The sequence below is a fragment of the Eleutherodactylus coqui genome, chromosome 5, assembly GCF_035609145.1.
Source record: "Eleutherodactylus coqui strain aEleCoq1 chromosome 5, aEleCoq1.hap1, whole genome shotgun sequence".
Taxonomy (NCBI): domain Eukaryota; kingdom Metazoa; phylum Chordata; class Amphibia; order Anura; family Eleutherodactylidae; genus Eleutherodactylus; species Eleutherodactylus coqui.
Genome location: NC_089841.1, coordinates 270,883,722 through 270,910,232, shown reverse-complemented (window position 1 = coordinate 270,910,232; position 26,511 = coordinate 270,883,722). Strand labels below are relative to the sequence as shown.

At 46.7% G+C, this 26,511-nt stretch overlaps 1 protein-coding gene across 2 annotated transcripts; it reads right to left on the bottom strand.

Moving 5' to 3' along the window:
* Positions 1-26,511, bottom strand: S1PR4 (sphingosine-1-phosphate receptor 4). Of its 2 annotated transcripts, XM_066602069.1 has the most exons (4): positions 26,450-26,511; positions 10,019-10,097; positions 3,707-3,915; positions 1-2,634 (listed from the first exon to the last, which is right to left on the bottom strand). In XM_066602069.1, the coding sequence occupies exons 3-4, from the start codon at positions 3,898-3,900 to the stop codon at positions 1,713-1,715; spliced, it is 1,116 nt and encodes a 371-aa protein (XP_066458166.1). In that variant the 5' UTR covers positions 3,901-3,915; positions 10,019-10,097; positions 26,450-26,511; the 3' UTR covers positions 1-1,712. The 2 variants fall into 2 exon arrangements, with proteins under 2 accessions (XP_066458166.1, XP_066458164.1); XM_066602067.1 differs by lacking the exon at positions 26,450-26,511 and having other exon boundaries at positions 10,019-10,187.

The window sequence follows — 26,511 nt, the reverse complement described above, 5'->3', positions numbered from 1 at the left end:
AAAGCTTTAAAAGCAGATTTATTTTGGTGTAACATCATATTATAATACATATACATACCTGAAAAACACATTACACCTCGATCACATTAATATGTTCACATATATACATACAAGTCTAAAAAAAACAGACCACTGTGTTTTTATGTTTTTCAGCATTTCGGTATCAGTATATAAGTTGAAAAAGGTATATAAAGTATATACAAGTTTTGTGCTTTCTCCACTAGATGGCCCTCCCAGTACATATATGCTCCACTATGCATGCTTGTCCTCTGAAAGAAGACTCCTGATCTTGAACTTAAAAGAGAACATGAAGTTCAAACCAGTCTACATAGTAGAAAGTGCCCTCTAGCTTTACTCAACCAATGCCCCTAGCCTGCCAACATTTGTTAACTTTGCAAACCACTGAGTTTTGTCCCCCAAAGTTATCTACTTAGATATGCTTCTGGTCAGAAGCACGTATCAGATATCCACTGGATAGGTAATAACTGCTAGTTCTGTGGAAGCCCCACTGCTGGGACTCCTACCAATCGCCATAATGGGCACCTTGGTACCTCAAGCCACAAGCCCACAGCTAGGAGGAGTTTGAGTGGAGTGGTGGACATGCTACATCCTGCTGCTCCGTCATGCAAAGTCTATGTCCCCACCGAAGATAGCCGAGCTGTAACCACCTTTCCAATGAATAGGTGATAATGGTTTCTCACAGTAAAGCCCCTTTTACCCGGGACGACTGTTGGACACTTCAGTACCAGCGATTATAGCTCCTGTGCTTTTACATAGGAACGCTAATCACTCAGTGAATGGAGACAGAGCGAGCCGGGGATCACTCCGGGCCACTTTCCTCTATTCACAGTAAAGGGGCTGTCGTCATAGATGAACAAAGGCCGGTTTACATGGAACGATGTAGCAACAGACCAACGAGTTCTGCGCGAGAGATCCGATCTTTCACTGCATGCGTTCACATTAAACAACTATAATGCAAGCTGCTCGATTTAGCGAGTGATTTGTATGATAATCATGCCAAGTAAAAGCGGCCTAATACCCTTTTAAATACAAATCGATAGAATAGTTCGCATTCTTTTGGATCTAGAAAAGAGAAAATTCCATCAAAAAGCCGAGCAGCCGGGCGGAAAATGAACAGACCCCATTATAGTCAATGCAGTCCATCCAGTGCTGTTCGGTTCCATCTAGAGACCAAGGATTCCAGAGCACAGACTAACCAAACTGTGACCAAGAAGATCATTGTCAGTTACGAAGGTTCAGTTCTGGACGTTTGTGCCATTGTATCAGCATTTTTACTACATACAGGCCAGTCTAAAAACTTTTAGCAATTTGAACTTCATGTGCAAATTACAGATCAACATTAGGAAAATGATCCCCCAGAGTTCAATCTGTTCCCACATTGGTCCATGCAGCACTGTCCAGTAGGTGGACAATTCATTCTCCTATAATGCTTATCACCGGCTACTGTAAACATTTAAAGCAATAAAGTGCTTAAACTACAATGTAATGCTGCGTAATATTATATATGCCACCTTAATCAGTCAACATACTTTATTTACAGCTAGGTATGGGGATAAAAGATTGATATCACAGAAGATAATCCATAGTTATCAAAGTTTTCTTTTCTTTCCATCTTCTTTACTTTGTTATATGCTGTATGATCACCAATCATTGGACATGCTATACGTAAGACACTGTATATGAAAGACTTCTTATTGACTAGGCACACTAGAAATACTGGTTACAGGACTTCTAAAGCTTAATGCCCGTGAAAGGCGTACACTGCTTTTTCTTCTGAGTGAACTTTCATTTGAAGAGCCAGAGGTGATGTCTAGGCCTTGCTTGTGACATGATCGTACCTCAATACCAGCCATAGTACAAGCACAGCAGAAGAATGCTGCCATTGCTTTACGGACTTCTGAGCTCCTTAAAGAGTAAATTAAAGGGTTCAAACCTGAGTTCAAGACAGCTAAGGCAAGCACCCACTCCAGTCCTAATGGCGACTTACAGGAAGGTGGAGTGCATGAGGAATCCACCAAAAGATTGGCAAAAAGTGGAGTCCAGCAGAGGACAAATGAGCCTAAGATGATGAGAATGGTTTGAAGTAAGTGTAAGGCACGCCGGCTTTGGCTTGTAACTGCAGTCCGTCTGGCATTGCAACACACTAGGTAATAAATAGTGCAGTAAAAACCAATAATCCCAATAAGGCTAATGGACAGAAGTCCAAGGCTAAATAAAATATATTTCCTTGAGTAAAGGGGAAGCAGGCTGGAGCAGGTTTCAATATGGCATAGGCAGTTCCACCCAAGCAAAGGCAAAGACCCAACAATAGCAGCCAGGACCCAACATAAAATAATCAAGCCCTGTGCACGCAGCACTTTTCTAGAGCGACTCTCTGAGACTAGAGCCACCATTGTACAATATCGCTCAACTGCCGTTATAAACAGGCTGAAAGTAGAGGCAGCTAGAGTGGTAAAGAGAAGGCCTTCTCTTAGAAACCATTGTTGTGGGGTCAGTCGGAAAGTAATTTCACCTGAAAGACATACATTTAGCAGGTATGAAATGCCAGCTAGGAGATCACTAAAAGCAATGTTTGCCAAACAGCAGTGAACCCAACGTCTCAAACGGAGGAACCTAAAAAGAAAACAAAAGCATGATGAAGTGTAAAGCCAATATCTAACTTATTTTATAGCTAAAGAGGTTATCCCATTAGGACAAACCCTGACCGTTATCCCTGCTTAAATAGCTAAAAGGACTGACAGGTGCGGAAACCATATGAAACGGAGACCAAAGAGGTCTGCTTCTCACATATTGAACCCCATTCTTCTGTTTTGGTGTCCATCCTTGTGCAGTTTTCTTCATACCGTGTTTCCCCAAAAATAAGACACTGTCTTATATTTCTTTTGCCACAAAAAGGGCACAGTGTCTTATTTTTTTTGGGGGGGGGGGCTTTACTTACCTCCCAATGGTGTCCGGTGGTGGCGCGGCATCCTCTTCGTCTCACAGCTGCCTTCTGCTGGCTACGGGGCTTTGAATACCCCGCTTCCAACAAAGCGAGCGCTGTGATTGGCTGATCGAGCGCTGGCAGCCAATCACAGCCAGTGCTCGATGAGCCAATCACAGCCATTCAGTAATTGGCAGCTGTGAGATGGAGGAGGATGCCGGGCACTGCCGCCACTGCTGCTGCCGCTGACACCACCACCACCGCCGCTGCCGCTGCCACCACCGCCGACGACACCACCCCTGCTGCAGACCACGTGAGTATTTTTTTGGGGGGGGGGCACCCAAGATAGGTTCTATTTTCACGGGGAGGGAGGGGGGGGCTATATTTCAAGCCCCCCCCGAAAACCCGATAGGTCTTACTATTGGGGTAGAACCTATTTTCGGGGAAACATGGTAGACGACAGAAACCCAAGACAGATCCAGTACAGGATAGAAGAGGACAATGTGAAAAGAGCCGGCATTGCTTTCATGAGACAACACCTTTAATATGAAAGGGGGGAAAATAGCCTGTATTTAAGATAACATGCCCTTGATAGGAGACCTATGAGCACCACCCTTGTTATCTCCTAAATACATGATAATATTTTCTCTTATTGCTAAAATAATGAGCTATAAAAATTTTGGGTTGAGAAATGTAGAAAAGAAGTCATTTCTCTTCAGTGAATGCCGATTGTAAGCCTGTTCCTACTTCATTGTATCTCACCTTAGCAGGGCCACCAGCACGGACAGGTTCTCCAGGATGATGAGCAGACTGATTAGAATGCTGGTTATCTTCAGAGGAATGCTACTGTCATTTGGACGGTCGTTTAGACGCCCAGTCAGGTTATAATGTAACAATATAATGTTAATATTTTGTTTGCTCACTAACTCTAGGCATTGGTTGGATGTCAGGTTCATGATGGCCGCCAGAGTCTAGAAAATAAAACGATTGATTTAATTGTGCACGGCCTACAGTATTTTTCTTAAATAAACTCTATCTCCACTTTTACCCCTAAGAGCTAAGCTTATGGGCTGAAAGTGGGTGTCCTGCTGAGTCCGGGGATGTTATTGTGATACTAGTGTCATACAATACTTATTGAAAAAATGACCAAATATGGGATTGACAAGGCAAGTGGAAGAATGTATCAAGTGGGGACCACAAGGCTCTGTCCTGGGCCCAGTGTTGGTCAACATTGTTATAAATGATCTGGAGGAGGGACTTGATGGGAAACTGATCAAATTTGCTGACGACACAAAGCTAGGAAGGATAGCTAACACCGGGGAAGAGAAAGAGTGTTCAAAAAGTTCTAGAAAAGCTTGAACAGTGGGTGGTGACTAACAGAATGGTATTTAACCAGGAGAAATGCAAAGTCCTGCATGAAACTGAAAGGGGGGGGGGGAGACACAGATTAGATATTAGACAGTGAGGGGGATCAATGAGTGGAACAGGTTACCACGGGAGGTGGTGAGTTCTCCTTCAATGGAAGTGTTCATACAAAGGCTGGACAAATATCTGTCTGGGATGATTTAGTGAATCCTGCACTGAGCAGGGGGTCGGACCCGATGACCCTGGAGGTCCCTTCCAACTCTACCATTCTACAATACTTTTCTCCCCCATTGTTTCCCCGGTCTGAGTGCTGAAAGCTCCACTGTTCGGTAGTCCTCCTATTCTAATTTTATAATGGGAGGTGTACTTAGCATCTCTGCTCAATGCATTCAGCAGCAACTTTCAACAGGAAAGTATGTATAACACTTACATCCACGGACTCAGCAGGTCACCTATAATACTATGAGGATATAAGATTAGCTTATAGGGGTAAAAGTAGGTGGCAGAGTCTCTTTAACTTTACAATCCATACATGTGTAATATTAGTGCAGTCCGTAGAGTCAAAAATATACAATACAGGAATAATCAATAGCATTAAAGCAGATGTGTCATAGTTCCCTATTAAAGTCATATATTAAAATAATTTGCTCACTGGGCTAATACAACAAATGGTACAAAAAATGAGTCTACTTTCTACCCCTTCAGCAATGACGGACAGCCTCTGTGTATGCAAGCAGATACACGACTGCCCGTCAATGGTGCGGGTGCGAGGGCAGCACACTCACAATCAGGACTCTAATATGCTACATTGTATCCTGACAATTATTAACCAAAGGGCTCATTTAGTGCGGTTATTTCTGTGTTTTAGTAATGTAATGCAGCGGCACTTCATTACGCATGAAAACTGGATAAACAATAGATCTGTATTGCACAAACATTTTTCCAGGAAGACTACAAATCTCCTAAAAATGTATTATTACATCTATTCATATTTAGTAGGACTGATGTGGTCCGTACCGCGATCAGAGGGGAGATTTATTAGGACTGATGTTTCAAACGATCTGCCCAATATATGAAGTCTACATACTATAAGCACATCTCGGCATCCCCATACACCTGCATTAAACTCTATGCTACAAGCTGGAGTAGATTTTTGGCACAATTTATTCCTGTTTCTGGCAGAAATTATACATAATTTTTAGAGATGAGCGAGCACCAAAATGCTCGGGTGCTCGTTACTCGGGACGAACTTTTCGCGATGCTCGAGGGTTCGTTTCGAGTAACGAACCCCATTGAAGTCAATGGGCGACCCGAGCATTTTTGTATATCGCCGATGCTCGCTAAGGTTTTCATTTGTGAAAATCTGGGCAATTCAAGAAAGTGATGGGAACGACACAGCAACGGATAGGGCAGGCGAGGGGCTACATGCAGGGCTGCATCTCAAGTTCCCAGGTCCCACTATTAAGCCACAATAGTGGCAAGAGTGCCCCCCCCCCACTGTCAGCATAAAGATCGTTCTCCTCTGCCATAGCTGTAACAGCTGTGGCAGAGAAGAACGATGTTTGCCCATTGAATTCAATGGAGCCAGCAATACAGCAGGTTCCACTGAAAGCAATGGGCTGCCGGCGATCGCGGGATGAATTGTCGGGAAGGGCTTAAATATATAAGCCCTTCCCTGCAATTCATCCAGAAAAGTGTTACAATAAAAATATATACCGGCGTATAAGGCGACGGGGCGTATAAGACGACCCCCCAACTGTCACCTTACACGCCGGGAATACAGCGGAGCAAAGTATAAAAATCATTACTCACTTCTCCTTGTGTTCTGCGGCGCTGCTGCAGGCTGTCGCTCCCTCCTGGTCCCCGGCAGAGCATTGCTTTCTGGACGCAGTGGTTGAAATCCCCGCCTCCAGAAACACACGTGCCTTCAGCCAATCACAGCCATTCAATGACATCATTGTCATTGGCTGTGATTGGCTGAAGGCACGTGTGTTTCTGGAGGCGGGGATTTAAAGCCCTTCGTAGAGAAAGCAATGCTCTGCCGGGAACCAGGAGGGAGCGACAGCCTGCAGCAGCAGCGGCGCAGAACGCCAGGAGAAGTGAGTAATGATTTTTATTCTTTGCTCCGCTGTATTCCCAGCGTATAAGGTGACAGTTGGGGGGTCGTCTTATACGCCCCGTCGCCTTATACGCCGGTATATATTTTTATTGTAACACATTTCTGGATGAATTGCAGGGAAGGGCTTATATATTTAACCCCTTCCCAACAATTCATCCTGCAATCGCCGGCAGCCCATTGCTTTCAGTGGAACCTGCTGTATTGCCGGCTCCATTGAATTCAATGGGCAAACATCGTTCTTCTCTGCCACAGCTGTTACAGCTGTGGCAGAGAAGAATGATTTGTCTTCTATATGTTCTCAATGGGGTCGGCGCTGCTGCCGCCGGCCCCATTGAGCGCATATAGAGAAGGGCAGATTTTAATACTCGGGTGACACCTAATCTCGCCAGCCACTCACTGCAGGGGGGTGGTATAGGGCTTGAACGTTGCAGGGGGAAGTTGTAATGCCTTCCCTGTCTTTCTATTGGCCAGAAAAGCGCGCAAATTTCTCAGGGAAGAAAATGAAAGTAACTCGAACACCGCGTGGTACTCGTTACGAGTAACGAGCATCTTGAACACCCTAATACTCGAACGAGTATCAAGCTCGGATGAGTATGCTCGCTCATCTCTAATAATTTTGTGTCCTTTTATTTCCGGGCACTCATTCCCCGTTTTCAAGAAAGTTGCAAAATTTTACTGCAAGTCGAGCTAAATTTTGCAACTTTTCTACATCAAGTAGCATTTGATAAATCTCCCCATATGCTTTTATAACAAAGGTAAGTAAATACAGAATCACAGATCAGTGTTCTTCAATTAAGAGTTTAGTAGCCCCATGCATGTGGCTTCTAACTGTTGCCACTAGTTAAACTGATGACACTAGGGGTATCACAGCTTAGGTGACCAGAATACTGTCGTTTGAAAGGAGCCCTAGTAAAAATGGCTTTGAAGGTCAGAACCGTATCACTTGCATTTCACCGGCTGTTCTTAGGACCACCGGCTGTTCTTAGGACCATGTAGGGAATGTTCAGGTTCCACATGTTTGGCGGTTGTTGCCATCACAGAGATGTGTCTTTTGAAAGAAAGTAGTTGGTCTTGAGGTTTGGTTCACACCTCTTGAGAATCACAGATTTGTCAGTAACCAGGCTTTGTGTCCTTTTATTTAAAAAGGACCAGTCATGTCCTCATGTCAGCAGGGCCAGGTCCATAGCGTTATAGCCACAGTCCCGCTAAATCCAATGATGTCTTTCTTTTGTTTGTACCCATCTCTTTCTCCCGTATTGGCTCGTATGAGATTTGGCTCCTGGCACTGTGGAAGTGTCAAGTGGGTAGTGACCACCACTCACTGTTAATCAAGCCTGACATCACCCATTGACAGTGATCAGAAGGGACAGCCCACTTGACACATTCACATTGCTGAGAAACAAATCTAAACATATACCATATGGGAGAATAGGGGTGAATAAAACATAAGATTCTTTGGAGTCAGCCGGGCTATGCAGCCCACATGAGGACGTGGCAGGTGCTCTTTAATGGACTAAGCAAGTATGACTGGCGGCCCTTAAATGGAAAGATTGTCATCTAAAAGAATTGTTTAACCCCTTGAGTGGCACGCCCGGAAAATTTCCGGGACGAGCTCCACTGCTCATAGCAACATAGCCCAGAAGATTTCCGGGCTATGTATCACTATGGGAGCTGCAGAGCACAATGCCACAAGCTGTGACAGTGTGCTCTGCCTGCACAGACCCACACAGAGCAGTGAGTGCAAGGGCTTTGAAAAACCAGCAGAAGATAGTGCCGATATGTCGGCAATGTCCTGCTTTGTTTACAAGTTGCCATAGAGACCATCGGCTTGTCAGAAGCAAGCCCATGGTCTCTGTGGCAGGGAGAGCTGGTTGTTAGCTGTCAGAGGACAGCTAGGTACTAGCTCTTACAGCAGAGATCAGAGAAAACCTCCGATCTCTGCTGTGTTAACCCTTTACATGCTGCAGTCTATGTGACTGCAGCATATAAAGGGCTGTCACTGCAGCATGTAAAGGGCTGTCACCATCGGACCCCCGGAATGTGATCAGGGGTCCTGATGGGTCCCTGTGGAAGTCCCCTAAAGGGACAAAAAAAAAAAATTAAAAAAAATTAAAAAAAAAAAAAGTAAAAAAATTATTAAAAAAATAAAAAAAACACTTGTCTCCCTTTACTTTGTAAAAAATCAAAAATACAATCACACATGTGGTATCCGTGTGCGTCGTAATGACCCAGAGAAGGAAGTTAATACATTATTTAACCCCTTAATGACATGGCCCCTTTTTTTCTTTTTTCCCCATTTTTTTTTTTTTCCTCTCCCCTGTTTAAAAAATCACAACTTGTCCCGCAAAAAACAAGCCCTCATATGGCCATGTCAATGGAAAAATGAAAAAGTTATGGCTCTTGAGACGCAACTGCAAAACTGGTTGAAATTCAATGATTAGACCATTTTAAAAAACCTGCCCTGGTGGGCACGACAGGGTGGTAGGAAACCCGCCACTCAAGGGGTTAAACTAGCGAAAATGAATGCTAATTGTTCAGTGTAAACACGGAAAACGATGGAATGATAAGTGATAATGTGTCTGCTTATCGTTCATTTTATGGAAGTAAAAAAAGTCATTGTTGGCCCGTTCGCTAATCGTTCGGTTTAAATACCAGTCGTTCTCAGTCAGCAGTACAGCGGACTGAACGGCCCAACGATCCTCCTAACGAAGAATAAGAAAAATGATATATCTGTGTGTCTAAACTGACTGCCTGAGAGAACCAGCGAACTGACATAGTTTGTAACGTTCGCTTGGGCCAACGATAAACGTTCCATGTGGGAGCACCCTTGGGCCGGCCTCACAAGGACATATTGGTGCATGTATTTGCACGTGCAATACGCAGAAAATTGAATTCTATTGATTTCAATGGGTTTATTCAAATTTCCATGTTTTTCACGTGCATTTCAGTCGTGTTCTATCTCTCTGCATATTTGCGCACAAAAAGTTCCCATAGAAGTCAATAGAGGGTGCGCAAATGTGCGCGTAATACGCTAGGAGATGCGTAACACACTGTGCAAATAGAAAAATAACATATCTGGAATTCATTAGCCATTTCAACCGGGGTGTTTGTTTGCTGCGCACAAGGGAACATGCCCTGCAGGCAGAAAACGTACAGTGAAATATGCCGATACGCACAAAAAAAGCATTGGTCAGTGCGCAAATACATTGCACTGAGGAGCGCGCAATCGGTCTTATGCTCGTGTGAAACCGGCCTTAGGGCGCCCACCCACTGGCGATTTTTTTTCCCTGCGAAATTCGCAGCATTTTTTTCTCTGCAGGGGTCTATGGGACTTGTAATGTTAAAATCGCGATCGCGCAAAATCGCAATTTACCGCGAAATCGCAATTTTTCGCGATCGCGATTTTAACATTACAAGTCCCATAGACTCCTGCAGAGAAAAAAATGCTGCGAATTTCGCAGGGAAAAAAATCGCCAGTGGGTGGGCGCCCTTAGAGAACAATCAAACCATAATATCCTAATAATCAGTGCAGAAATCCAGGTAATTCCACTTGTTATTAGTTGTCTATCAGCAGCGTCTTGAGAACTCACCGGTTCAGCAATGAGGGTCCCGGCTCCAGTCTTCAGGGGACAATATGTATAATCATCTCTCCATAGAAGTTCTGAAAACCTAGACAGAAGAGCAGAGGGCTGAGATTGCCCAGATAACATGACCCAGTCATCATTACACAACCTGTTTACGTTTATTGGTGGGAAATGTATCTGATGCACAAGCCGTAAAGTCCTTGTCACCGAATCTGCATCCAGCGGTGCAGCAATGTTTACCAGTTCTACAAGGGCTTTCCAGATACATGTTGTCCTACAATAACACATCTTTGAAGGTTCAACAAATTCTGCACATGGCACTGAAGTTCTCTATTTGTGGTTTAGGCGTTGCACAGAGTCACAGGAAGGGTGGAGTATGTGAAGTCTCACCGAGCATGGCAAAGATGACTTCCAAGCAGTGAAACCACCGATTGTGCGTTACTGTTATTACTATTATTTCATATTGCGCTCTTACACTCATTGTAGAAAAAAAATCAAGCATCCAGACGAAGTTGTCAGAATCGAATGAAACTTTCTCTGTTTGGCTGCAATGTTGAGATAAGTAAATGGTTACAATATCAGAGCAAAAGGACTATCTTGGATGTGATATGGGGGGGGGGGGGCATGGAGGCACTAGTACCCTGTTGTACCACCTCTAGCTTGGATACAAGATGTGATACCAGCAGACATGGAGGCTCTAGTACCCTGTTGTACCACCTCTAGCTTGGATAAGAGATGTGATACCAGCAGGCATGGAGGCTTTAGTACTCTGTTGTACCACCTCTAGCTTGGATACAAGATGTGATATGGGCAGACATGGATGCTCTGGTACCCTGTTGTACCGCCTCTAGCTTGGATACAAGATGTGATACAGGTGGGCATGGAGGCTCTAGTACCCTGTTGTACCGCCTCTAGCTTGGATACAAGATGTGATACAGGGGGGCATAGAGGCTCTAGGACCCTGTTGTACTGCCTCTAGCTTGGATACAAGATGTGATACGGGGGGCATGGAGGCTCTAGTACCCTGTTGTACCGCCTCTAGCTTGGATACAAGATGTGATACAGGGGGGCATAGAGGCTCTAGTACCCTGTTGTACCGCCTCTAGCTTGGATACAAGATGTGATACAGGGGGGCATAGAGGCTCTAGGACCCTGTTGTACTGCCTCTAGCTTGGATACAAGATGTAATACAGGTGAGCAAGGAAGCTCTCGTACCCTGTTGTAGCTCCTCTAGCTTGGATATAAGATGTGATATGGGCAGGCATGGAGGCTCTAGTACCCTGTTGTATCGCCTCTAGCTTGGATACAAGATGTGATACAATCCCTTAAAAGAAGGAAGAATGGGAAGCATTTAAAGAGACCAGGATGGATGAACACAGAACTTGCACATATGTTAAAAACAAAGAAATTATGTTTATCAAATGGAAAGAGGGGGGAATATCTAAAGAAGAATGTAATGCGGTCGGCAGAAACTGTAGGGCAAGTGTCAGAAAAGCTAAAGCTGATAATGAATTGATGCTTGCAACAGAGGCCAAAAGCAATAAAAAGAATTTGGGGGGTCAAAAGCAAAAGAAAAGTCAAAAATGCTATTGGACGCTTACAAGAAGAAAACAGTGAATTGGTTAAGAATGATGTTGAGATGTTTTAAAATCCTATTTTGTATCTGTTTTCTCAGAAAGTAGATGGAATATCAACTGATCTTCTTTGTGCTATTGGGGGAATAAAAGAAAGCAGGCTATCTATAAGCAGAGAAATGGTGAGGGAACTCAGAGCTAACTTAAATGAATTCAAGTCTCAAGGTCCAGATGAATTACATCCTAGGATACTGAAGGAAGCAGCTCAGCTTATTGCTGAGCCACTCACATTAATCTTTGAAAATTATTGGAGAACAGGAGAAGTCCCAGGAGATTGGAAAAGAGCAAATGTTGTTCCTATCTTCAAAAAAGGGAAGAAGGTGGATCCAGGAAACTACAAGCCTGTGAGCCTGACTTCTATACCGGGAAACATAAAAAGATAGTCAGGGAGGCGCTTCAACTAGTTAACTGGGTGGTGTCGCTGGGTGGTCAGAATAAGTGAATAAAAATAAAGTTTAAAAGGAAATAAAATAAAATGGGACTTACCCGGTGTATGGTGGAAACCCCTGTGGAGAGGGGTCCCACCAACACCTCCTAGTCCAAGTTTGCTTGTCAGACCTCTCAAGGGTCTTACTCCTCTGGTGTCGACCAGGTTCCTGAGTTGTTGGAGTCTGCTGCAGAGCTTCTGTGTCCAATAGTAGATTGGACCCACGGAAACGTGATAACGATGAAAAAAGTTTGAAAAAAAAATGCTCTTGCGCCGTCTCAACAAACAACTGGAGTTGACAATGTAATATTGTCTAAAAGATTTAATAAAGTACAACGCGTTTCGTCGCGCAAAAGCGACTTTATCAAGTACATAAAACATAACATAACAATGCATCCTTATATAGGGACTTACATGTTTGTATTGATGTTCCTAAGGTGGATAACCGGGTGTAAGCAGCCCACATGACCTCCACGTCATGTGTGCCACGTCAGCTCAATAGTTGCCGGTGGAAAATGAAACTGAAACCACTTCCGGGTACGTGGTGATCACGTGACCCGAGTGGCCATATGTATACATGAAGTTTTTTAACTTTACGTCTATACCGCTATCTAACTATATATATAGTTATGATGCGGGCGGTTGTTTGGATGTATTATGGGCTCCGGTGTGGATTACCGGCATAGAAGTGCAGAGCGTCATGACGCGGGGTTACGTCATGACGCTGGTGACGTGAGGACGTATGGTAGCGCTAGTGTATGTTGGTATATTACTATGGCGACCAGCGTCAGAACGTCATGACGCGGGGTTCTATACCGGGAAAGATCTTTGAACAAATTCTTAAATAGCATGTATGCAAGTACTTGGATGAAAATTTCCTTCTATGACAGAATCACCAACTGGATTGATCAGAGAAATGCGATGAATATAGTATACCTTGACTTTAGTAAAGCATTTGACAAAGTATCTCATACCATACTTATTGTAAAAATGACCAAATATGGGATTGACAAGGCAACTGTTAGGTGGATTCACAACTGGCTGAGTGATGGTACTCAAAGAGTGGTCATAAATGGCTGCACATCTAAGTGGAAGAATGTATCACGTGGGGTACCACAAGGCCCAGTGTTGTTCAACATTTTTATAAATGATCTGGAGAAGGGAATTGATGGGAAACCGATCAAATTTGCTAACGATACAAAGCTAGGAGGGATAGCTAACACCAGGGAAGAGAGAGAGAGAGTATTCAAAAAGATCTAGAAAAGCTTCAATAGTGGTCGGTGACTAACAGAATGGTATTTAACAAGGAGAAATACAAAGTCCTACATCTGGGCAAGAAAAATGAAACAAGCACATACAGAATGGGAGGAATTGGGCTAAGCAGCAGCACATGTGACAAAAACTTGGGTATACTAATAGATCATAGACTAAACATGAGTCAACAATGTGATGCAGCAGCCAAAAAGGCAAACACAATTCTGGGGTGTATTAAGAGAAGCATAGAGTCTAGATCACGTGAGGTCATTATCCCCTCTACTCTACCTTAGTCAGACCTCATCTAGAATACTGTGTCCAGTTCTGGGCACCCCACATTAAAAAAGACATCGACAGACTGGAGCAAGTTCAGAGAAGAGTTACTAAAATGGTGAGCGATCTGCAAATCATGGGATGAAACTGAAAGGGAGAAGACACAGATTAGATATTAGAAAAAAACTTTCTGACAGTGAGGGTGATAAATGAGTGGAACAGGTTACCAAAGAAGGTGGTGTGTTCTGCTTCAATGGAAGTGTTCAAACAAAGGCTGGACAAATATCTGTCTGGGATGATTTAGTGAGTCCTACACTGAGCAGGGGGTTGGACCCGAAGACCCTGGAGGTCCCTTCCAACTCTACCATTCTATGATTCTATGATACAGGCTATAGTACCCTGTTGGGCTGCCTCTAGCTTGGATACAAAATGTGATACAGAGGGTATGGAGGCTCTAGTGCCCTATTGCACCACCTCTAGCTTGGATACAAGATACAATACACGTGGGCATGGATGCTCTAGTACTCTGTTGTACCACCTTTAGCTTGGATACAAGATGTGATATGGGTGGCCATGGAGACTCTAGTACCCTGTTATACCACCTCTAGCTTTGATACAAGATGTGATAGGGCTGGCATGGAGGCTCTAGTAACCTGTTGGGCCACCTCTAGCTTGGATACAAGATGTGATATGGGCAGGCATGAAGGCTCTAGTACTCTGTTCTACAGCCTCTAGCTTCGATACAAGATGTAATATGGCAGGCATGGAGGCTCTAGTCCCCTATTGTACGGTCAGGTCCCTCCCACTGCTCTCTAGAGCTCGGCTGCCCACAGAAGATCGCTTCCTGGTTACGGGATTCATAAATCCCGCCTCTAGGAAATGATGGTTCTGATTGATTCGCGAGCGCTGTTCATTTTCACCTTTCAACTTGCATGATTCTTTGTAAGGAAGGGTATAATTTCTTCTTAGGGAGAGCACCTAGAAGGTGTGATGAGACTTATAGGCCATGCATGCTCCTTTGGGAAATATGCAAATGAAGAGATGTAACAATGCCTCTATTGGAAGGCAGTATTCCTGCAAGTTAATGTCAGACCTTTTAATACGCCTTGTAACAATGACTGGGAATTGTGATCCAAAGCCAGAGTCTTCTCCAGAAGGAACAGATCACCATGTACAAACAGCTAAAAAGTCTGCCATTGACTTGCAAGAATGCTGCCTTCCAATAGGAGGCGCTGTAGAGGTATAGTTCCAACATCTCATTTGCAATTCTTCGCTCTCACAGAAGATAAGCCTCTGGCGGTGGCTTATTCTTATCTTCCTATTGAAAAGACATGAACACTCAGACAAGCCCAGGTCAGCCAAACAACAGCTCTCTACCGTGTATTCCGTCTACCTTCCGTCTCATCATGGACTCAGGCTGCTGCTTTTGCCTTCAACCATACTTTACACTGTAGCTCTGCTCCCCTGTATTGGCTCACCTAGAAGTAACTGCATACAGGTCTAAGTTGGGATGGTGAATGGCGTGATTCTCCAGGAATCGCAGGGACCGCATGGACCATTTTCGGCCTCATGTTTAAAGACCAGTGCAAGCAAAAATGTTCACAGGAACTACAAAATGGGTTTGGAATAGAGATGAGCGAACGTACTCGTCCGAGCTTGATACTCGTTCGAGTATTAGCGTGTTCGAGATGCTCGTTACTGGAAGCGAGCACCACGGGATGTTCGAGTTACTTTCACTTTCATCTCTGAGACGTTAGCGCGCTTTTCTGGCCAATAGAAAGACAGGGAAGGCATTACAACTTCCCCCTGCGACGTTCAAGCCCTATACCACCCCCCTGCAGTGAGTGGCTGGCGAGATCAGGTGTCACCCGAGTATAAAAATCGGCCCCGCCCGCGGCTCGCCACAGATGCATTCTGACATAGATCAGCTACTGATGCTGCTGCTGCTATAGGGAGAGCGTTAGGAGTTATCTTAGGCTTGAAGAACCCCAACGGTCCTTCTTAGGGCCACATCTGACCGTGTGCAGTACTGTTGAGGCTGCTTTTAGCAGTGTTGCACTTTTTTTTTTGTATATGCGGGCGTGCAGAGCATTGCGTCCTGAGTCTGCAGTCATTGTACATAGTATAGGGCCAGTACTGGTGAGGCAGGGACAGTGGGAAAGGTTAAAGAGATATACTGTCTATATAGGCAGTGGGCTTTTTCAAACAAATTTGGGAAAAAAAAAATATTTGGGCTGCCTGTGACCGTCCTCAGTGTACTGCGTGTCTGCTGCGGGTAGCAGTCCTAATTAATACGCAGCTAAGTGTTACAGCAGGCTTGCGCAAAAGTGTTTCCTGGCTCTGCGTTGCCCGTTACATCACCGCCGTCATCCCGTCCAGAGGGAGACAGTCTGCAGTAATTTTACATAGTATAGGGGCAGTACTGGTGAGGCAGGGACAGTGAAAAACGTGAAAGACATATACTGTCTATATAGGCAGTGGGCTTTTTCAAACAAATTTGGGAAAAAAATTATATTTGGGCTGCCTGTGACCATCCTCAGTGTACTGCGTGTCTGCTGGGGGTAGTAGTCCTAATTAATACGCAGCTAAGTATCTGTCTGCTGTCTCAGCTCAGCCTTTCAAAAAATAGAAGCAAAACACTTAAGGCCTACTAGTGGCCTTTGGCCACTTGACTGCTTGAGCGCTGTGAATTCCACTAGCTCAGTCATACGCACCTACGTCTCACTACAGGCTTGCGCAAAATTCTTTCCTGGCTCTGCTGTGCGTTCCGTAAGCGAAGTCAGCCTCCAACCACAGGCCAATAAGTGGCACATTTAATTACGGCATTCTGTTTCTGCTCTACTCGTAATACACCATGCTCAGGGGTAGGGGTAGGCCTAGAGGACGTGGACACGGGCGAGGACGCGGAGGCCCAAGTCAGGGTGTGGGCACAGGCCGAGCTCCTGGTCCAGGTGTATCGCAGCCGACTGCTGCGGGATTAGGAGAGAGGCACGTTTCTGGCATCCCCACATTCATCTCACAATTAATGGGTCCACACGGTAGACCTTTATTAGAAAATGAGCAGTGTGAGCAGGTCCTGTCGTGGATGGCAGAAAGTGCATCCAGCAATCTATCGACCACCCAGAGTTCTATGCCGTCCACTGCTGCAACTCTGAATCCTCTGGCTGCTGCTCCTCCTTCCTCCCAGCCTCCTCACTCCATTACAATGACACATTCTGAGGAGCAGGCAGACTCCCAGGTACTGTTCTCGGGCCCCTGCCCAGAATGGGCAGCAATGGTTCCTCTCCCACCGGAGGAGTTTGTCGTGACCGATGCCCAACCTTTGGAAAGTTCCCGGGGTCCGGGGGATGAGGCTGGGACGAAGGCCGTTCACCGCCTCCGGTTTGCACCACTGCCTCTCCCCCTGTGCCCCAACCTGCCACTGAGATCCAACCCCCCTCTCAGGACACAGGCACTACCGTCTCCTGGCCTGCACCCACACCCTCACCTCCGCTGTCCTCGGCCCCATCCACCAATGTCTCTCAGCGCACCGTCCAGCCGTCGCTAGCGCAAGTGTTTGAGCGCAAACGCAAGTACGCCGCCACGCACCCGAACGCTCAAGCGTTAAACGTGCACATAGCCAAATTGATCAGCCTGGAGATGCTGCCGTATAGGCTTGTAGAAACGGAGGCTTTCAAAAGCATAATGGCGGCGGCGGCCCCGCGCTACTCGGTTCCCAGTCGCCACTACTTTTCCCGATGTGCCGTCCCAGCCCTGCACGACCACGTCTCCCGCAACATTGTACGCGCCCTTACCAACGCGTTTACTGCCAAGGTCCACTTAACAACGGACACGTGGACAAGCACAGGCGGGCAGGGCCACTATATCTCCCTGACGGCACATTGGGTGAATTTAATGGAGGCTGGGACCGCTCACGTCCTACCCACCCCCAGAATTGCGGGCCCCAGCTTGGTGCTGGTATCTGCGGCGGTGTATGCTTCCTCCACTAAACCACCCTCCTCCTCCTCCTCCTACGCAACCTCTGTCTCGCAATCAAGATGTGTCAGCAGCAGCACGTCGCCAGCAGTCGGTGTCGCGCGGCGTGGCAGCACAGCGGTGGGCAAGCGTCAGCAGGCCGTGCTGAAACTACTCAGCTTAGGAGAGAAGAGGCACATGGCCCACGAACTGCTGCAGAGTCTGACAGAGCAGACCGACTGCTGGCTTTCGCCGCTGAGCCTCCAACCGGGCATGGTCGTGTGTGACAACGGCCGTAACCTGGTGGCGGCTCTGCAGCTCGGCAGCCTCACGCACGTGCCATGCCTGGCCCACGTCTTTAATTTGGTGGTTCAGCGCTTTCTGAAAAGCTACCCACGCTTGTCAGACCTGCTCAGAAAGGTGCGCCGGCTCAGCGCACATTTCCGCAAGTCCCACACGGACGCTGCCACCCTGTGCACCCTGCAACATCGGTTTAATCTGCCAGTGCACCGACTGCTGTGTGACGTGCCCACACGGTGGAACTCTACGCTCCACATGTTGGCCAGGCTCTATGAGCAGCGTAGAGCTATAGTGGAATACCAACTCCAACATGGGCGGCATAGTGGGAGTCAGCCTCCTTAATTCTTTACAGAACAGTGGGCCTGGTTGGCAGACATCTGCCAGGTCCTTGGAAACTTTGAGGAGTCTACCCAGATGGTGAGCGGGGATGCTGCAATCATTAGCGTCACCATTCCTCTGCTATGCCTCTTGAGAAGTTCCCTGCAAAGCATAAAGGCAGACGCTTTGCGCTCAGAAACGGTAGCGGGGGAAGACAGTATGTCGCTGGATAGTCAGAGCACCCTCATGTCTATATCTCAGCGCGTTGAGGAGGAGGAGGAGGAGCATGAGGAGGATGAGGAGGAGGGGGAAGAGACAGCTTGGCCCACTGCTGACGGTACCCATGCTGCTTGCCTGTCATCCTTTCAGCGTGTATGGCCTGAGGAGGAGGAGGATCCTGAAAGTGATCTTCCTAGTGAGGACAGCCATGTGTTGCGTACAGGTACCCTGGCACACATGGCTGACTTCATGTTAGGATGCCTTTCTCGTGACCCTCGCGTTACACGCATTCTGGCCACTACGGATTACTGGGTGTACACACTGCTCGACCCACGGTATAAGGAGAACCTTTCCACTCTCATACCCGAAGAGGAAAGGGGTTCGAGAGTGATGCTATACCACAGGACCCTGGCGGACAAGTTGATGGTAAAATTCCCATCCGACAGCGCTAGTGGCAGAAGGCGCAGTTACGAGGGCCAGGTAGCAGGGGAGGCGCAGAGATCAGGCAGCATGTACAGCACAGGCAGGGGAACACTCTCTAAGGCCTTTGACAGCTTTCTGGCTCCCCAGCAAGACTGTGTCACCGCTCCCCAGTCAAGGCTGAGTCGGCGGGAGCACTGTAAAAGGATGGTGAGGGAGTACGTAGCCGATCGCACGACCGTCCTCCGTGACGCCTCTGCCCCGTACAACTACTGGGTGTCGAAGCTGGACACGTGGCCTGAACTCGCGCTGTATGCCCTGGAGGTGCTTGCTTGTCCTGCGGCTAGCGTCTTGTCAGAGAGGGTGTTTAGTGCGGCTGGGGGAATCATCACGGATAAGCGTACACGCCTGTCAACCGACAGTGCCGACAGGCTAACACTCATCAAGATGAACAAAGGCTGGATTTCCCCAGACTTCTCTTCTCCACCAGCGGACAGCAGCGATACCTAAACAATACGTAGGCTGCACCCGCGGATGGAAGCATCGTTCTCTATCACCATCAAAAACGGGGACCTTTTAGCTTAATCAATCTGTGTATTATATTCATCCTCCTCCTCCTGTTCCTCCTCCTGAAACCTCACGTAATCACGCCGAACGGGCAATTTTTCTTAGGCCCACAAGGCTCAGTCATATAACTCTTGTAAACAATGTTTATACGTTTCAATGCTCATTAAAGCGTTGAAACTTTCACCTGAACCAATTTTTATTTTTACTGGGCTGCCTCCAGGCCTAGTTACAAATTAAGCCACATTAACCAAAGCGATTAATGGGTTTCACCTGCCCTCTTGGTTGGGCATGGGCAATTTTTCTGAGGTACATTAGTACTGTTGGTACACCAATTTTTTTGGGCCCTCGCCTACAGTGTAATCCTAGTAATTTTTAGCCCACCTGCATTAAACCTGACATTACCTTAGCTGTGCTGGGCACTGCAATGGGATACATTTATGTACCGCCTGTGGCTTCCTGGGACCCACCCATGCTGTCGGTCCACACGGAGTTGTAACTGCATGTTTCCACTTCTAAAGAACCCCATTCTGACTGGGGCATGCAGTGTGGGCCGAAGCCCACCTGCATTAAACCTGACATTACCTCAGCTGTGCTGGGCACTGCAATGGGATATATTTATGTACCGCCGGTGGCTTCCTGGGACCCACCCATGCTGTCGGTCCACACGGAGTTGCAACTGCATGTGTCCACTTCTAAAGAACCCCAGTCTGACTGGGGCATGCAGTGTGGGCCGAAGCCCACCTGCATTTAATCTGACGTTAGCTCTGCTGTCCAGGGCACTGCAATGGGATACATTTATGTACAGCCGGTGGGTTCCAGGGAGCCACCCATGCTGTAGGTGCACACGGAATTCCCATTGCGGAGTTGTACCTGCCTGTGACTATTTATTAAAAAAACGCGGTCTGACTGGGGCATGCAGACACCTTGACAGAATGAATAGTGTGTGGCACATAAGTTCCCCATTGCTATGCCCACGTGTGCAGCTCCAGATGGAGGTGGCCCAGGATTGGATTTCTCATTGCTTCTGTACAGCATTGTGGGCTATCGCCCAGCCCCTTTTAAAGAGGGTCGCTGCCTAGCCGTGCCAACCCTCTGCAGTGTATGCCTGCGGTTCCTCCTCATGGCAGACGCACTTATAAATAGACATGAGGGTGGTGTGGCATGAGGGCAGCTGAAGGCTGCACAGGGATACTTTGCTGTGCGCTGTGGACACTGGGTCGTGCGGGCGGGGGGGGGGAGGGGTTGGGCAGCATGTAACCCAAGAGAAGTGGCAGCGGAGTGTCATGCAGGCAGTGATTGTGCTTTGTTGGAGGTAGTGTGGTGCTTAGCTAAGGTATGCATTGCTAATGAGGGTTTTTCAGAAGTAAAAATTGTTGGGAGGGGGGCCACTCTTGCCGCTATTGTGGCTTAATAGTGGGACCTGGGAACTTGAGATGCAGCCCAACATGTAGCCCCTCGCCTGCCCTATGCGTTGCTGTGTAGTTCCCATCACTTTCTTGAATTGCCCCGATTTTCACAAATGGAAACCTTAGCGAGCATCGGCAAAATACAAAAATGCTCTGGTCGCCCATTGACTTCAATGGGGTTCGTTACTCGAAATGAACCCTTGAGCATCGCGAAAATTTCGTCTCGAGTAACGAGCACCCGAGCATTTTGGTGCTCGCTCATCTCTAGTTTGGAAATGAAATAGTTTGTTCTGGACGACAGTGAAACGTGTTCATGCATGAAGCCCACTGTAGGTAAATAAAGGAAGATTGTGCAATGCTCATAAGTATACAATGCAGTAGAACACATTTTTGTATACATTTTTTGGTATATGTTCATCTTCAGAACTTCATAGTATGCTCATAATATGCTCCTCTATAGTCAACATAGTGTAGGCAGGGGCTGTCAGCGGGGGTACTAGTGGCAGGTCGGTGACTGCTGTGGGGTGAGGACTGTGTCTCTGGGCATGGTAGTTGGGCTCATGAGCCTGGACCTTTTTTCGGAGCATGACACTTTGGAAGTTGACAATTTATTGCTCTATGTAGGCAAAGTATACTTTCATGAGGGCACATTATGACTAACCAAAGGTTGGCATTATGTAGACTTTATGGGCCAAATGTAACGCATACTGTGTTTTCCCGAAAATACAACCCTGTCTTATATTAATTTTTGCCCCAAAAGAGGCACTAGGTCTTGTTTTCGGGAGGGGTCTTATTATACTTACCTAGCAAGCTCAGTCTAGGTCCTTCCCCTGCTGCTCTCCACAGTTCTGACGCACCTCCGGGAAGCAATGACTGAGATTGGTTCTTTGACCGCTGCTAAACCAATCAATAGAGCACTGGATGAACCAATGCGATGGCTGTGATTGGTTGAGCAGTGGTGGAAGAACCAATCAATGCAGTGCTGGATAAACCACTTCACAGCCATCGCATTGGTTCATTCAGTGCTCCATTGATTGGTTCTTTGACTGCTGCTAAAGCAATCACAGCCATCGCTTCCTGGAGGTGGGATTTATGAGTCCCCTAACCAGGAAGTGATGATGTACGAGTGGCTGAGGACTACGGGAACCACGCCGAACCTCTAGAGATCAGAGTCCCAAATGCAAAAAGTTTTTGTGTACACCAGCACACGCTCCTACCACAATGTTGAGTGGGAAGCAGAATATGTCGCACGCTCCTTAAACAGGTCCCAACCATGGATCTGCTTCAAGATAACTTCGAAAGAATGAATAAGAGCAGCAAATCGGTGCATAGAGAAACTTCCCATCCTCACATGTCCACGGATGTCTTTTTTATTTGTTTTCTTACAAAAACAGCGCTCCACAGATCCACAGGTTGTGTCTGGTATTGCAGCTTTACTTTAGCTTTACTTCAGCTGAGCTGCAATTCCCAACATGAACCACGGACAGGAATGACGATGTTTTGGGAAGAAAATGAGCATTTTGTCTTATCAAATGGATCTAAAGGCTCCTTCACATGAACGTGTGGTGACCGTATATTACGCGCAAGTTTTGTGCACGTAATACGTTGTACTAACCTGCCATAGGCTCCCATGTTGCTGCTCACGCATACTGCCTGAAAGACGCATGCAATAAAGATCACAGTGTGTTTTATCTTGGTGCGCATACATGCCAAGATAGTGCGTTACGATTGGTGGCGAGACGCAACTGTCCCATGTAGGCGGCACACAGTGAATTGCTGTGATGTGAACCGCCCTAAAGTAAACCCAAATAGAATTGAGACATTAAAGGGGTTGTCCCGCGCCGAAACGTTTTTTTTTTTTTTTTTTTTAACCCCCCCCCCCCCCCGTTCGGCGCGAGACAACCCCGATGCAGGGGTTAAAAAAACAAACCGGGTAGTACTTACCCGAATCCCGGCGGTCCGGCGTCTTCATACTCACCTGCTGAAGATGGCCGCCGGGATCTTCACCCTCGGTGGACCGCAGGGCTTCTGTGAGGTCCATTGCCGATTCCAGCCTCCTGATTGGCTGGAATCGGCATGTGACGGGGCGGAGCTACACGGAGCCGGCATTCTGCACGAGCGGCCCCATTGAAGACAGCAGAAGACCCGGATTGCGCAAGCGCGGCTAATTTGGCCATTAGAGGCCGAAAATTAGTCGGCTCCATGGAGACGAGGACACCAGCAACGGAGCAGGTAAGTGAAAAACTTCTTATAACTTCTGTATGGCTCATAATTAATGCACAATGTACATTACAAAGTGCATTAATATGGCCATACAGAAGTGTATAGACCCACTTGCTGCCGCGGGACAACCCCTTTAAGTGCCCAGTCAGTGCGGCATCTACACGCCAGAAAATATTAAAATCGCAAACCAAAACTTTGTTACCATGGTGAAGTTGCTTTATGTGTTTGCATCTGTTTTAAAACTTTATACTTTTGATAATAAATAGCTTTAGGCCGGTCTCACATGGACGGGTTAGATTCCGCATGCAGGAGCCTGCAGTGCAATCCAGCATCCGCGCGCAAATGTTAAAATCTGTATTGCGGATGGTCCGGACGGGGCGCCCTCGGTCATGTGCAGTACAGATTTTTTTCCAAATCTTTTTTTCCCCCACGCTTTTGCTAGGCAATAACGCGGTTTGGCCGTGGGCCGGCCAGCTTCCATTGACTTGATTCCGCACAAGAATAGAGTATGTTGCGATTTTATTTCCGTAATTGGAATTTCTGTCTATTCATGAGAGTGGACATGCCAATGCTCAATTCTTGGAATACGGCGAATCGTCCGAACAGGTGACGATCGTAGATTCGCAATCGTAATTCGGTCGCGTGAAACTGGCCTTATTATTGGGGCATCTGAAGAGCTGGTTGTTGTATGACATCATCCCAGACAACCTCTTTAACAAAAGTCAAGCAAAGGTAAGTGTGCTCACATCTGTAAGACTCCCACATTCAAGCACTGGCCAGCGTCCCATCACAACTAGTTGACTAGCATTCCCCAGTAAACGTCCTAGAATGTCTCCTTTAGGGCTCATGTCCACGGGCAAAATATGATTTAAGATCCGCAGCGGATCTCCCGCATGCGGATCCGCATCCCATAGGGATGCATTGACCACCCGCGGGTAGATAAATACCCGCGGATCGTCAATAAAAGTGATTTAAAAAAAAAATGGAGCATGAAAAAATCTGGACCATGCTCCATTTTCGTGCGGGTCTCCCGCGGGGACGGCTCCCGCGGGCTTCTATGGAAGCCGTCCGGATCCGCGGGAGACCTAAAATAGGAATTTAAAAGTATTTACCCATCCGGAGCGGGCCGCGAAGCTCTGCTCTTCCTCACGGCCGCATCTTTCTTGCTTCGGCTCGGCGGATGTGCCCGGCGCATGCGCGCGGCACGTGGACGACGTGCCGGCGACGTGCCGCCTGCGTGACGAATTCATCCGCCGGCCGAAAAAGAAGATCCGGCCGTGAGGAACAGCTGACCTTCCCCGCCCGCTACGGATAGGTAAATTCTTTTAAATTCTTATTTTCAGCCCTCATGTCCGCGGGGCAGGAGGGACCCGCTGCAGATTCTACATGTAGAATCCGTAGCGGGCCCGATTTTCCCTGTGGACATGAGGCCTTAGGGCTTCTGCCCGCTAGCGTTTTTTTTTAACGCTGCGATATCGCTGTGTTTTTTTCAATGGGACTTTCTAATATTAAAATCATCGCACAAAAATCGTAAAAGGAAAAAACTTGTGATTTGTGTCCGATGCAATTTTAACATTAGAAAGTCCCATTGAAAAAAACACAGCGATATCGCAGCGTTAAAAAAACACTAGCGGGTAGAAGCCCTAAGGCTGCGTTCACACCGGCGTTCAGGGGTTCTGCTTTCCTGTTCCATTATGGGAAGGGAAATCCCCTGGCCAAACAGATTTTTCTCATGATGAAACCGAATGGACTCCATTGACTATAATGGGATCCGTTCAGCGGGACTTTTTTTCTCCAGCACTTTATACCAGATCTGCAACGGAAGCTCCTTACAGAGATGTGAGCGCAGCCTAAGTAGTAAGTAATGCACCTATACACATTGTCAGACACTGTCCCCCTAAAGAGTTTGAAGTGGAGACTGCCTCTGCAAATAGTGCCAAAGTCCCAGTGTACCCCGTAGATAGTGTCTCAGGCAGTGAATGCTCCCATATGTAGTGCAGGATCCTGATGATCCAACAAACTAATGGTGAAACGCGTAAGGTATAAGTACTGACCAACTCTAGTACTGATCTGAGTATTTGCACTGGCTTACTCAAGTACTGATCATCATACGTGAATACCTAGATGGTGATCCTGTCTTGTCGACACCCATAACAATTCAGGACCATCTCTTTATCGCTTATCAAGTATCAAATAACTCCAGGTCCTTATCCTCCTATAACGAATCTGTGTATGGAGGTACCTGGTTGCTGTGTGTTGTCTTTGTAGTGCCCAGTTTATGTTTTTTAATACATTTAATAAAATACGTTTTTAGTGGTAGTCACGTCTGTGAATTGGGCTTATATTTCTTGGTTGACTCTATACTGCCCTCTCTGTGAAGTCATATGTAGTGCAGGATACAAAGTTTAACTGTTGGCAGGATAGCTTCTCTTCCTGCATTGGTCTTTATTGGCAGAGATCAGAGCCAGCGGAGTATCCAGGTAGCTGCTGAGCAGTCAGTGACTTGAGCCTGGCATTCAGACTCTGAGCTGTAGAGGAAAGTTGATTGCCCTTCCACAGAGATTTCGGCTTCTTGGGGACCTTTCTCATGGGATGGGATATTCCGCAATAGTGTTGCACAATATGCGCTCCCTGAATTCCTCACAATAATCTGATTTTGATGCAAAATTGCTGCCAGAATTCTGCTATTTTCAATTCCACGCATGAGAAGTGCAGATTGTGGTGCTGAATATTCCACATTAGGGCAAATTCCACAATGCTGTTGCGAAATATTCCATCCCTCAAGGGAAAGTTACAGTCAGTCCGAAAGACCAGGGGTCCCCAACTCCAGTCCTCAGGGACCACCAACAGGTCATGTTTTCAGGATATCCTATGGTAAGACCACCAGTGGCAATGTCTGAGGCACCGACGATAATTACATCACCTGTGCAATACTGAGGAAATCCTGAAAACATGACCTGTTGGCGGTCCCTGAGGACTGGAGTTGGGGAACACTGCAAAAGACCAACTACGAAAATGCTTGTGTTGCAACAGCAGTGATGGAGAGGAAAACATCCTCACGGAAAACAGTTCATTTCACACATCTCTAGATCTACGTCTCTTTCTCAATAAGTGTCCCCACAATGAAAAATCTAGAAAGAGTTTTCGGAGGAGGGGCAAATCTTTCTTTTTTATGGCCACTTTGAATCATAAGGAGACAAAAGCTTTGCTTATGCAACAATAGACTCAAGTCTTAGAAAGCACAAACTCCTGCAGTATCTTCTATCATGATGCACACACCTGATTCCTGCAATCAATTGTTTCTTATAAGGTAAGGTACACTCTCTAAGAGAACGTCCTGATATCTGCACTATACATCTCTTCCCTTGTTGCTCCATCTCATCATATATATTGGTTAGCCAGAAAAGGATCCCCTTAACAATCCACAGAATCCCCTGCTCACCTGGCAGTCGACGGTCACTTTGTGGCTGCATGCAGGTGATGTCTGAAGAAGTGACAACTAAT